Raw genomic sequence first — 13,809 nt, 5'->3', positions numbered from 1 at the left:
GTTTTGTTGCAGTGCGTTTATGATTCTCTTTCTTGTACTGTCATCTGGAGTCATCAGTTTCCATTAGTTCATAGCAGAAGGAAATCTGTCACAATAAAATATTAGCCTGTTTGGTCTCTACACATCACTTAGGAAGTGCCCCATATGGCATTGGTGCTGCGGAGTAATTAACTAGAAGAAGTGGTGATACTGAAAGAGACAGATGATTTGCAAGAATTTAGAACAAAAAGTTGTTTATTTTTCATAATTTGGGACTTATGATTCAGGAGCTGACCAAGCCAAAATAACAAATAAAAACAACCTTGTCTTTAAACCTCTTTCCTAAACCCTAACCAAAAAGAAAAGAAAATGAGAATACAATCTAAACCTAACTCGCTAACCAAAAACAGAGTTCAAACAGTTTACAATAAAAGAAAAGAATGGCGTCAAGCTCCCTACTTTCTCAAAAATCTATATATTTACAATCTGGCAAACAAACTGAAAAGGGCAGTCCAAATCAGCGTCGGTAATCAGGCAAAGGGTCAAATATACCAATGAGGATATTCAGATACGAACAGCTTTCAAAACAAACAAACAGTACTCAGTCTCAAAACTCTTAACACTCAAATACTCTAAACACTCAAATACTCTTAACACTCAAATACTCTTAACACTCAAATACTCTAAACACTCAAATACTCTTAACACTCAAATACTCTTAACACTCAAATACTCTAAACACTCAAATACTCTAAACACTCAAATACTCTTAACACTCAAATACTCTTAACACTCAAATACTCTAAACACTCAAATACTCTAAACACTCAAATACTCTTAACACTCAAATACTCTTAACACTCAAATACTCTAAACACTCAAATACTCTAAACACTCAAATACTTTAAACACTCAAATACTCTTAACACTCAAATACTCTTAACACTCAAATACTCTTAACACTCAAATACTCTAAACACTCAAATACTCTTAGCACTCAAATACTCTTAACACTCAAATACTCTTAACACTCAAATACTCTTAACACTCAAATACTCTAAACACTCAAATACTCTAAACACTCAAATACTCTTAACACACAAATACTCTTAACACTCAAATACTCTAAACACTCAAATACTCTTAACACTCAAATACTCTTAACACTCAAATACTCTAAACCCTCAAATACTCTAAACACTCAAATACTCTAAACACTCAAATACTCTTAACACTCAAATACTCTAAACACTCAAATACTCTTAACACTCAAATACTCTTAACACTCAAATACTCTTAACACTAAAATACTCTAAACACTCAAATACTCTTAACACTAAAATACTCTTAGCACTCAAATACTCTTAACACTCAAATACTCTTAACACTCAAATACTCTTAACACTCAAATACTCTAAACACTCAAATACTCTAAACACTCAAATACTCTAAACACTCAAATACTCTTAACACTCAAATACTCTTAACACTCAAATACTCTAAACCCTCAAATACTCTAAACACTCAAATACTCTTAACACTCAAATACTCTTAACACTCAAATACTCTAAACACTCAAATACTCTTAACACTCAAATACTCTTAACACTCAAATACTCTTAACACTCAAATACTCTTAACACTAAAATACTCTAAACACTCAAATACTCTTAACACTCAAATACTCTTAGCACTCAAATACTCTTAACACTCAAATACTCTTAACACTCAAATACTCTAAACACTCAAATACTCTAAACACTCAAATACTCTTAACACTCAAATACTCTTAACACTCAAATACTCTTAACACTAAAATACTCTAAACACTCAAATACTCTTAACACTCAAATACTCTAAACACTCAAATACTCTAAACACTCAAATACTCTTAACACTCAAATACTCTTAACACTCAAATACTCTAAACACTCAAATACTCTAAACACTCAAATACTCTTAACACTAAAATACTCTTAACACTCAAGTACTCTTAACACTCAAATACTCTTAACACTCAAATACTCTAAACACTCAAATACTCTAAACACTCAAATAGTCTAAACACTCAAATAGTCTAAACACTCAAATACTCTAAACACTCAAATACTCTAAACACTCAAATACTCTAAACACTCAAATACTCTTAACACTCAAATACTCTAAACACTCAAATACTCTTAACACTCAAATACTCTTAACACTCAAATACTCTAAACACTCAAATACTCTTAACACTCAAATACTCTTAACACTCAAATACTCTTAACACTCAAATACTCTTAACACTCAAATACTCTTAACACTCAAATACTCTTAACACTCAAATACTCTAAACACTCAAATACTCTAAACACTCAAATACTCTAAACACTCAAATACTCTTAACACTCAAATACTCTTAACACTCAAATACTCTAAACACTCAAATACTCTTAACACTCAAATCACAAACCCTCTCTGCTCAAAACACAAGATCTCTCCTTTCTCTAGAGGAAGTGATGACATGTCTTTTAAAACACGCTGCATGAATCAGGATCGAGCATCAATCATTGGGCAGCTGGCGTTCCAGTCATCCGCCAGGAACGAATCAGATGACATTCCTAGACAGACACACTGAGAGATTCACAAAACAACAGAGAGATAACAAAATACAAACCATAGAGTCGTAACACTAACTACTTTTATTTCGCATTTATTTTAGAGACTGATTAGTTCACTGCTTTCGCATAATTTTACATACTCTATTTTCTACTGAATGCTTTAGTAACTGAATGCCTTAACCCTCAGGCTGTGTCCTGGCCCGGAGAGGTTTTTTCCATACCTGAAAATGCTAGTTAATGTTATTGTATTGGACTAAAATGGATTTTTGACCAAAACATTTTTGGCCTACAAAAAATAGCTTATAAATCTCTTATGCTATTTTATCATGAAATATTGGATTCAATCTTTTTGTCAACTTGTTTTCTTTAAATTAGGACAGGTTTTGCATTTACTCTTGAAACTGATTGATCGTAGGCCTCATTGATCTGAGCTTATATTGCTTGCCCATTGAAAATGAATGGGGGAGTCGAATATGAGAGAAACAATTAGTGTTCAGGAGTGACTTCATCATATTCATGTTCACATACATACATGTGGGCTTGCAAAAATAAAGGACTCGGACCTGTGCGTGCGTGGATACATGCGTACTCCTGCATCCGCACACACACACACACACACACACACACACACACACGCACACACGCACACACACACACACACACACACACACACACACACGTTCATGTACACAAATACAAACTATTTTGAGTATTGCAGGCTTTCTTTTTCACAGAGATGAACTTTATCCTCAAATGTGAGAAATGTGAGACAAATGTCAGTGAGGCTCAGATCAATGAATATAAAACCTGTATTAACTGTCTTAAAGGGTTAGTTCACCCAAAAATGAAAATTCTGTCAGTAATTACTCTCCCTCATGTTGTTCCAGCCCCGTAAGACTTTCTTTCATCTTCAGAACACATATTACGATATTTTTGATGAAATCTGAGAGCTGTCTCACTTTATAAGCTGCTATGTAATTGCATCTGCCGGGCCTGAAAAGTTAGTAAAGACATCGTTAAAATAGTCCAAGTAACTACAGTGGCTCAATCGTAAGTTTATTAAGCGACGAGAATACTTTGTGTGCAAAAAACAACAAAAATAACAACTTTATTCAACTAATCATTTTCTTCTCTGCGGGCCTCTGACTTGATTCACGAGAGCGCCACGACGCATGCACGTTGACTGTGACTGAATTGTTTTGGGCCACTGTATATTTTTAAAGGTATTTCCACCTTAAATAGCTTTAATGTTGTTCAGTGCTTTTTGTTTTTAATTTGTAGTGCAGTAACTACTTTTTAAAAATGTTTGCTTGAGTGTAGTTGGACTATTTTGAATTATGAGTAGCATCCCCAGCGCTAATGTTAACATTTCTCTTCTGTTCCTGTTTGTCTGTGTGTGTTAGCTCTCCACTTACACCTGTATGAGTGGGTTAATCAGCAGGTTGCTGGTTCAGTGACTTCTCTCGCAGGGTCTCCGTTAAGCAGCTTTGCTCTTCACAGCTGTCAGAGTCGACAGAGTGTCCCCATGTTCAGCCATGCGAGAGCTCCTCCTCATACTCACTGCTCACACTGACAACCCTCAGTCTCTTTTGGGACACCTGTCACTGCTTTTATATGAGAAAGTTTGCTTTAAGACTAGAGTGACATCATCACTTCATGGCTTTAAATCTTGGCCTCAGGTACTGGAATAATTGTCTTCTGTGGTATGCTTTGGCTCAGGAGATCACATGTCTTTCTTAAGTAGGTTGGGAATGATTAGCTTGATATTGAAGTCACCTAAACAAACAACAATCTCTCATACGGTTATGAGAGTTCATCATTAGGGGTGCTTATTAAATAATCGTTATTATTCCTCATACCATTATACCATATATGGTTACTAGTACACACAACACCCTAGTAACACTCTAACAACCACTTAGAACAATCAAGGCTTGAATACACTACACAACTTTCGCCCCGATTTACAGTCTGGACAAGTTGACGCTAGTTGCCGAAAGTCAGAGCCAGTCTGCAGATTTTAGTTGACAGATTTCACAAAAAATCGTGTAGTGATGGTCACAAACCCCATTTTTTAAATTATTTTTTTAGCTTCAAAGTTTGATGCCATCCATTCGTAAGATATCAAACATGTTTTGAGCCGATTTTCGAACACATATTGTTTCCATTTTCACACATCTCCTAGCAAAAAGGCATGTGTTTCTGAGTGAATTTGTTCTGTTCGTAATGACTTGAAAGTTTGGTAGCGTGTTATCCTCAGTCATTTAGTGTATGATGCTCAGGCCTAAGATGAACACTCGCCAAGTGCCAAATGTGAGTAAAAATCGGTGTTAATGAGTATATGAAACTGTCTCAATCGCCAGTTGGCCGGTAACATTTTTATGAATTCTAACAATCCAATCTTGTGAATCTTGTGAGAACATGAACCTGAACAAACGTTAATGACGCTCGGAACAGTTGACGGGCCAGCACAGCGCTGTCACGAAAATTTAAGCCTTGCCAATTTAAGCGCAAGAAGACTCAAAAGGGAACTCAATTCATCTGCGAAAACTGAATTGAGTCGTCCTGCGCTTAAAACAAATTCACACAAAGTATCCTAGTAAACATGGTCGGTTATAACTTATGTTAACATATTGTACACATGCATTTTCTTTCTCAACTATTTAAGTAGCATATATTGGATTCGTGTAGGTTTTAAAGTGACAGCAGTCTTATAATCCTGCTGCTATGGGTGTCGTTAATGTTAATCAAACAACAAAAGACAAAGAGAAAATAACTCGCTGCTCTTGTCTGAACAACGTTTTACTTTAATACGAATTCATCTGTTTAATTTATACAGTGAAAGACTATGATGTGATTATTTTACATTTGATTATTACATTTCTGTACCTGAAACTGCAAAAACAGTTTCATGGCTTACAAAAACAATATTTATGGTCACGGGCAGGTATGGTAAAAAGTTATTTTTAGGCCCGGTCTATAACTAGTTGGCAAGTGTATGATGCCCAGTGTTTTAAAAACTGTTTTTAAAACAGATTGTAAAGGTCATGTAGTGCATTCCAGCCTTTAGCACCCTAGCAACACATTAATAAACACAACGACCACCAACAGTAGCAATACCTGAGCAGCACCCAGAACACTCTAGCAACAAGCCAACAATCTCTAAGGACATTTATACACTAGCCAATATGATAACAACCAATCAGAACACCTTAGCAACCACATAACATTCTACTAAAAGTGGCATTGGTATCACCAGCTGTTTACTTTGTCTTTGGCCACCCAGGACCATCTGAAACCATATCAGAAATCCCCATGCTCACAGTCGTGATCACATAATACACAAACTTTGAAATGGTTGGATTTAATGATGTTGGATTTAGTGATTAGAGCCATAGCTCTAGGGTGGTTATGTTTGGGCCATTGTCCCATAGATCCTCACAGACCTTGTGCGTCTTTAGTAAAGAAAAAGACAATCCCTGCTCTGATAGGCTTGGAGCTCCTTGCACCGTGGGAGTCAGGACTGCAAAAACCCTTCAAAGCAAAGCTCACATGTGGCCTTTCCCTCGCTCACCGTTAACCGCCATTAACCATCCTCACTGTTACACCACAGTGTTGCCATGGCTGTATCTAATTTGCTCAGTGAGGTGTTAATTTAGCATGATCCGTGCTATTTCCATGTCATTACAAGTTTCAGAGAGAATGTATTTCCAGGTAAGTAGAAGGCCAATTAATCATCTGATTGTGCTGTAGCCTAGGGAACGTTTAGCAGCTGGTAACAGGAGCTTAGGTGAACGATCAGAACCTTTTCCCATGGAGAGATATGAAGCTAAGAAAAACTCAAAATTGAAAAACTTCCTCTGTGCAATCTCAGGGGTGCGCAGGTGCAGGCCAACAAGGTGGCAGCTGGAGTGAAGAAGTACGACCTGAGCAAGTGGAAGTACGCTGAGCTGCGAGACGCCATCAACACCTCCTGTGGTAAGAGCAATCAGTCCCCTCAATCCCATCTCAGAACTTCCTGCTTACCAAAAAAAACATGTCATTTTGGAGACTAACATGTATTATTTTGTGAGATGGAGACACTAGCATGTGATATTTTGAAGATTGGGAACAAGCATGATGATTAGAGATTGCCGCAGTACGGCTTTTTCAAAGTGAATGATTTGGAAAGCTTGCTCTCACTCCATTATTTATTTATTTATTTATTTAAGAATTAATTAATTATAAATGCTATCTTTTTATTTGGAGATCTCTTTGTTTATTTATTTATTTAGATTAACCATAAAACACAAGGACTTCACTCCTTTTTTACTTTCTGGTCTGTCATGTTGCTTTAATTTTCAGGTGTTTATAGACTTTATAGATTTTAAAATGAAAATTCTGTCAATTTATTCACCCTCATGTCATTCTAAACATATATTTCATTTAATTTATTTATGTATTCTCTTTTCATGGTAATGCAACGCGAAATGCCACAACAGCAATTTAACAAATCCAACAAACACAACAAAAGTACATTCCATGACAAGAAGAACAGGAGTAGGATGAAGGAAAAAATCTTATAAACTCCTACCCCATTCTTATAATTTAAAAAAAGTACAAATTAGATGGCCTCACCGACATGACAAAAGATAACACTTTTTTTTTCTCTCTCTCTTTTTAATTTTTTAAAAATTATTATTAATTCTGCTTACACAAGACTAAACAAACAAAAACAACAATGATGCAATGATGACAACTCTAGCAACAAAAACAACAACGAGACCATTGTTGTTATAATTTATCATCAATTTTCACATTCATCTTTCTTTATATAAATTAAGTATCTTCTTTTTATACTTGTATTTAAATTGTAGAATGTTTGAACAACATTTTAGATCATTTTCTAGAAAATTCCATCTTTTCACACCAGAAACTGAAACACACATTTGTGTATATAATTTTCTTTCTTCTATGAAACACAAGATGCTTGGCAGAATGTTCCTTTTCACAACAAAAAATATATATAGTGATCACGGGCCATCAAGTTCCAAAAATGACCAAAAACCACCATAAATATTCTTGTGGACTAATTAGTCACTGGATTTAAAGTCACTATTCACTGAAAACCTCGGTGAAGCCTCACTCTATTGTAGCTCTCAAATCTCATTTCTGGTCATGAATATTCAAAGCCTGAATGTGCATTCACTAACGAGATTTGAGAACGAATGGCGGAGCGCAAGATTACTCAGAGCTATCGTATAGCTTCAGAAGTGCACAAGTCGTATGGACAACTTTTATGATAGTATGTTGAATTTTTTTGTACATTTAGCTTGACATTCCCTATAAAAATTAACTTTTGTATTGAAAACGGCAGCTTAATGACAAATAAAGCTTCTAAAAAGGCATAAATTAAAAATCTTTAATTAGATTAAAAATCTTTAATTAGATTAAAAATCTTTAATTTTTAAAATCGTTAAGATTTTAATAAAAAATATTCATAGATTTATAATTTAAGATTTAATTTGTAAATCTAAAAATCCTATAATTTTATAAAAATATATTTTCATAGGTGTAATGCATATTTTTGAGTTAAGGAACAATGAATACTGTATTTTAAATAAATAAATGTTCTTCCTTAAAATACAGGTTGCATAAGTCAGGACACCCCTATGTTAAATTCCCATAGAGGCAGTAGATTTTTATTTTTAAAGGCCAGTTATTTCATGGATCCAGGAGATTATGCATCCTGATAAAGTTCCCTTGGCCTTTGGAATTAAAAAAGTCCCACATCATCACATTCCCTTCACCATATCTAGAGATTGGCATTGGGAACTTTCTATAAGATCATCTCTCAATGCAAATCATACCAGCTATTAGCCTAACTGAAATAACACCATGCCTATCTCTAGGTATGGTGAAGGGAATGTGATAATGTGGGACTTTTTTAATTCCAAAGGCCAAGGGAACTTTATCAGAATGCATAATATCCTGGATGCATGAAATAACTGGCCTTTAAAAATAAAAATCTGCCTACCTCAATGGGAATTTAACATAGGGGTGTCCTGACTTATGCAACCCGTATTTTAAGGAAGAACATTTATTTATTTACGATACATTATTCATTCACAAAGAAAATTGGTGTCCTTAAAGGTTGGATTTTTCCTCATTTTTAAATTAAGGCATTAAGATCTAATTCCAAAAGATGATTTTTTATTCCTCTTTTTAGTCAACTTTAGCATGGGTGTGTTCACTTATGCTATCCACTGTAATTATTGCATTCTAGTGGCCAGGTATTTTTCTTTTGAAAACAGAAAAATAATCAACAAGTATACAAATAAATGCATTGAATGCAAAAACTATCCACAATCTAGTTTATGAATGGCAGTGCCATCTGACATTAGTCGACCTGTAATATGAAGCTTTAACAGTAAATATGAAGATACCTTTCTAGCTTTGACTGAAAACTTTCTTGAAAATATCCTCAACTTAACAACAACACTGAAATAGGAGCACGCAGTTTATTGCACGTGAAGGTTGCTTCATTTACTATTGTAGTGTATATATACATATATATATATATAGTATGTCCCCCCCCCCTTACACAAGGCCATTGTGTAATTCACACCCTGTGCGTGACAATGCAATGCAGTACTGACTGTATGATCTCTCACCCTTGTAGATATAGAGTTACTGGCGGCGTGTCGAGAAGAATTTCATCGACGTCTGAAGGTGTACCATGCCTGGAAATCAAAGAACAAGAAACGAAATACAGATACAGAGATGAGGGCTCCCAAATCGGTCACTGATTATGGTAAGACATGATCTGTTTCCCCAAGAGAACAGTCTGCATGGTGGCGGGACAACAGAATACAAATTGCTCTGTGCAGTCGTGTGTAGCTGATGATTTCATTTGTAATGGCGAATGTGATTCAGCATAATATTTATTCTGGACCGATACTCTGAACTTCTATCTTATGTGAGTGTGTGTGTGTGTTGCAGCTGTTTCTCTAGGATGAGTGTTCACTATTGTTTGTTGTTCTTTTCAAGTTCTTTGCAGCACATTTTGTGACTAGCGTTAGAATTGTGATGCACATAATGCAGACTGCTTGAAGCACATCTAAAGGCACCCACTGCCGTTTCAAGGAAATCAAACTTCTCGCTTATTTCCCTGCTTGAAAGGCACATCACTGTGTTTGGTTGCTGGAAGACTTTTGTGCTTTTTAAAGTGTTTGCTCGTGCAGAACAAACAGAAGATTTAGAGTTGCGTGACCTGCAGGTTCACTTCAAACTCTCTGCCTCTCTTGTTGTCAAATCCTCAGATGTGTCTTAGCTTCAAACAGTGGAGTGTTTGTATCAGGTGCATGGGGCTTATGCAGCCTCACTTCGAGAGATGAAATCAGGCTTCTGGCTTTACAAAGTCAATATTAAAGTGCAGAGAACCTCTCTGAGAACTTTCTTGACATTATGCCAACCTCTGAATCTGTTTGATCCTTAGGGATGATGGATTTAAAATGCCTATTTCCGTTTATGACGGACTTGGTATGTATTTTGAGCATACAGTATAAATAGATGGTTTGATATGAAGATTTGATTTGAACAAACCATTTGTGCTAAGTACATGAATGGGTAACACTTTATTTAGATGGTCCCTTTTGAACATTCTGTTAAAGGGTTAGTTCACCCAAAAATGAAAATGATGTCATTAATGACTCACCCTCATGTTGCTCCAAGCCCGTAAGACCATCTTCAGAACACAGTTTAAGATATTTTAGATTTAGTCCGAGAGCTTTCTGTCCCTCCATTGAAATTGTATGAACGATATACTGTCCTTGTCCAGAAAGGAAATAAAGACATCATCAAAGTAGTCCATGTGACATCAGTGGGTTAGTTAGAATTTTTTGAAGCATCGAAAATACATTTTGTTCCAAAAATAACAAAAACGACGACTTTATTCAGCATTGTATTCTCTTCCGGTTCTGTTGTGGATCCGCGCTCAGTGACGCTGCTGACGTAAGACGAGCTGACGTGTGTCTGGTGCTCCCGAGCTTCGTTTACAGTCTGAGGGAGACGCACGCTGGAAACAAAACAATCTTCACAAACATGTCTAAGGATTTCCACACAGAGGAAGACTTGCATTTTTTTGCCCAGCCATATTTATTTGAACCCGAATACACGGAAGCACCAGATACACGTCAGCAGCGTCTTACGTCATCAGCGTCACTGCGGACTCGTGAACGCGGATCCCCAACAGAACCGGAAGAGAATACAATGCTGGATAAAGTCCAAATTTTTGTTATATTTGGACCAAAATGTATTTCCGATGCTTCAAAACATTCTAACTAACCCACTGATGTCTCATGAATTTTGGAATCAAGATCAACCAAAGCCATTTAACATATTTCACCATTCAGTTCTCAAGTCTGGCACAAGAACCAAAAACCATTGGCAAGGGGTAATGGAGCCTTGGGAGTGAGCTTTTGAGCTGCTACAGAATGTGGCGCAAAGCAAGTTCTGAATTACTGTGTGTGGAAGGGAAGATATTGATGTGTACATGGAAAGCAGGAGAAAGACATGACTCAAGGGTGTCCCACAAAATATTAATCTAAATATAAAATTGAATTTTATTTATATCATTGTTTTATTCCTTTATATCGTATTATTCCTTTATTTAGCTAAAAACATAAATGGTTTACTGGTGCAGGGTTGGATATTATCAGTGTTTTTTTGATTGTACACGGCTGGAAGGAAAGCAACAAGGTGATGTCTGAATTGTTGTGTGTGGGGGATATTGGAATAAAATAGAATAAGGGACACTGAAAGTCCATGTACGTAGATCTCTACCAGGCTTTTGCAACAGGAGTGGGACAAAACTTGAAAGTTGTGGGTAGGTCCATTTATTCTGATCTCTACCGTTCAGAACAAGTGCATAGCAACATGCTTAAAATGACTCAGAACACCTTAGCAACTGTATTGCAACTTATCCCAACATCATGGCGCCAAGTTTTGAATGGACAAGCTCCACTATCAGAATTAGTTTAGAAAGACTTAAAATATCGTTAATATTGTAATATTTTCTGTTATATTTCTTCAGCCCAGCAGAACCCTGCTCCACCTGTCCCAGCCCGGCAGCAAGAGATCGCAATGAACCGACAGCAACGTTACTTCCGCATTCCCTTCATAAGGCCTGCAGATCAGTACAAAGACCCCCAGAACAAGAAGAAAGGCTGGTGGTACGCTCACTTTGATGGGCCCTGGATCGCCAGGCAGATGGAGCTTCATCCAGACAAGCAGCCGATCCTCTTGGTAGCAGGTACCATCGGCCTTCCTCAGTACTAACTAATGTTTTGATCAAATAAAACAATAATTTCCCTCTACTGTGAACAATGAATTCTTCGTAATTGAAAGATAAAATAGCTGAAAGCTTTACTGGAAAATGCAACTCTTATCCGTGGATGTGAGGTGTGCACCTAAGCATAGCGTGGTGCCTTTAACTTTTGCTGTATCCAGGTAAGGACGACATGGAGATGTGCGAGCTGAGTCTGGAGGAGACCGGGCTCACGCGAAAACGTGGAGCGGAGATCCTCCCCCGCCAGTTTGAGGAGATCTGGGAGCGATGCGGCGGAATCCAATACCTTAGGAACGCCATTGAAAGCAAGCAGGCCAGACCCACCTACGCGACCGCCATGCTCCAGAACCTTCTCAAGTGAACATCGCCCGTTTCTCCTCCTGGACCACATTATCTATGCACGTGTAGATGTAGATGGTAACGTGGTGTAGCTAAAACAAAGGGCTGTACAACTCCAGTGGAAGCAATTACTGTCTAATTTACTTTTTGTTTGTTGTTTGTTCTTCATTTTGCTGTGAGCGTAGAAACCAGTTTTCATACTGAGCCTTTCTTGAACCTGTTGCTCAGAGATGCCTTAAGATATTCAGACCTAATTCATATATCATTTGGTAGGGATGTTATTAAAATGTTAGACTCATGTAAACCTAAAATACACTAGGTTTAATCTTTACAAAAGGACACATTTCAAAGTGTAGCGATATACAGTTCTGTGATGGGTGTCATTTGTTGCATTTTAAAATAAGATAACTATGATCAGACATTCCCCTAAAAATGTTGCTCCATGTTCAGCTCGAGCAACTTTGGCTTAACCAATGTTGTGGGTTTAGGGGTGGGACCATCTGTTTGTCCGACAAATGGAAGGTATTCAGTCCTTTTTCCACAGTTCTGTTATCTAGTGCCGCAGAAATGACACACTTCACCTTTTAAAAATAAAATTCTATTATAGGATTTAAATGGTCATTATTGTGGAGCAACATTTAATATTTGAATACATTGAATAACTAGTCTAAGTATCTTTAATCTAATCAGATGATAGTGGGAAATGCTAATGAGGAACATGTACTGGAATACATTAGGTTGTGATATTTTCAAAGTTGTTATGGTTTCAAAGATATGCACCATCAGATATTGCCTTTACATATATTTGATAATGAATTTTATAGATGCATTTAAAAGCGGCTTCAGTTCATAAAAAGGATAGTCATGGTTGTCGTGCATGGTTTTGCTCAGCAATTTTGTACTTAAATCATGGTGATATGCTAAAGGGCATATTCATTTCTGTTCAGTGAAGTGATAATGGCACCTTTGTTAATGATTTGCTGTGAATTCTGTCGGCGTGTGTGGTAGATTTGTTCTCATTTTTACATTTATGTATGTACCAACTCAAGGAAATATTTAGTTTAAATGAGCTTTTACTAAGAAGTGTCTCGTTATGCGCTTCTCTGACCCCTTTTTCTCATTTGGTCATAATAACTGCCTGAAGAACAGAAGTAATGGGAAATGCAATAACATGCAAAACATTTTGAAAAGTTTGGCACAGACCAAATTGCTGCATTTGATCAACTTGCTGTCATTATTCCCAGACTTTGTTTTTTCATTTGCTAATGTTTTTCTCCATTGAACCCCTTCGAACTGAAACGGTGTCATCTCAAACTATCGATATTTGTTTCTTGCCTTCAATTTATATTTGATGTCTGGGTTAAATGTACTCTGATTTTCTTATTTTTGACTGGCCACTGTTGCTCTGATCACTTTACTAGACCAAAATAAATACATCCCATATAAAATGTGTTATCTTTAGATCTTTACATTTATAATAGTTATTAGGAGTATTTAGCTTTTACTGAGGGACACTGACTGTTATATTTTGAAGTCAACATGAATGATTCATTAGTTCAC

General features: G+C 36.5%; 1 protein-coding gene across 2 annotated transcripts in view; it reads left to right on the top strand.

Annotated features, from left to right (window-relative positions):
* The window catches only part of myo6b (myosin VIb), a 60,903-nt gene extending 47,206 nt beyond the window's left edge, over positions 1-13,697 (top strand). For both annotated transcript variants that reach the window (XM_077240000.1, XM_077239999.1), the window contains 4 exons: positions 6,457-6,560; positions 9,244-9,375; positions 11,656-11,874; positions 12,072-13,697. In XM_077240000.1, the coding sequence (XP_077096115.1) occupies positions 6,457-6,560; positions 9,244-9,375; positions 11,656-11,874; positions 12,072-12,271 (655 nt within the window). In that variant the 3' untranslated portion in view covers positions 12,272-13,697. The remainder of the gene's footprint in view (positions 1-6,456; positions 6,561-9,243; positions 9,376-11,655; positions 11,875-12,071) is intronic.
* The last annotated feature ends 112 nt before the right edge of the window (positions 13,698-13,809 follow it).

The sequence above is a fragment of the Siphateles boraxobius genome, unplaced genomic scaffold (assembly GCF_051911475.1).
Source record: "Siphateles boraxobius isolate OS27281-9 unplaced genomic scaffold, OSU_SipBor_1 22, whole genome shotgun sequence".
Lineage (NCBI taxonomy): Eukaryota > Metazoa > Chordata > Actinopteri > Cypriniformes > Leuciscidae > Siphateles > Siphateles boraxobius.
Note: the sequence above shows the minus strand (reverse complement) of the source record. Positions and strands in the feature narration are given on the sequence as shown.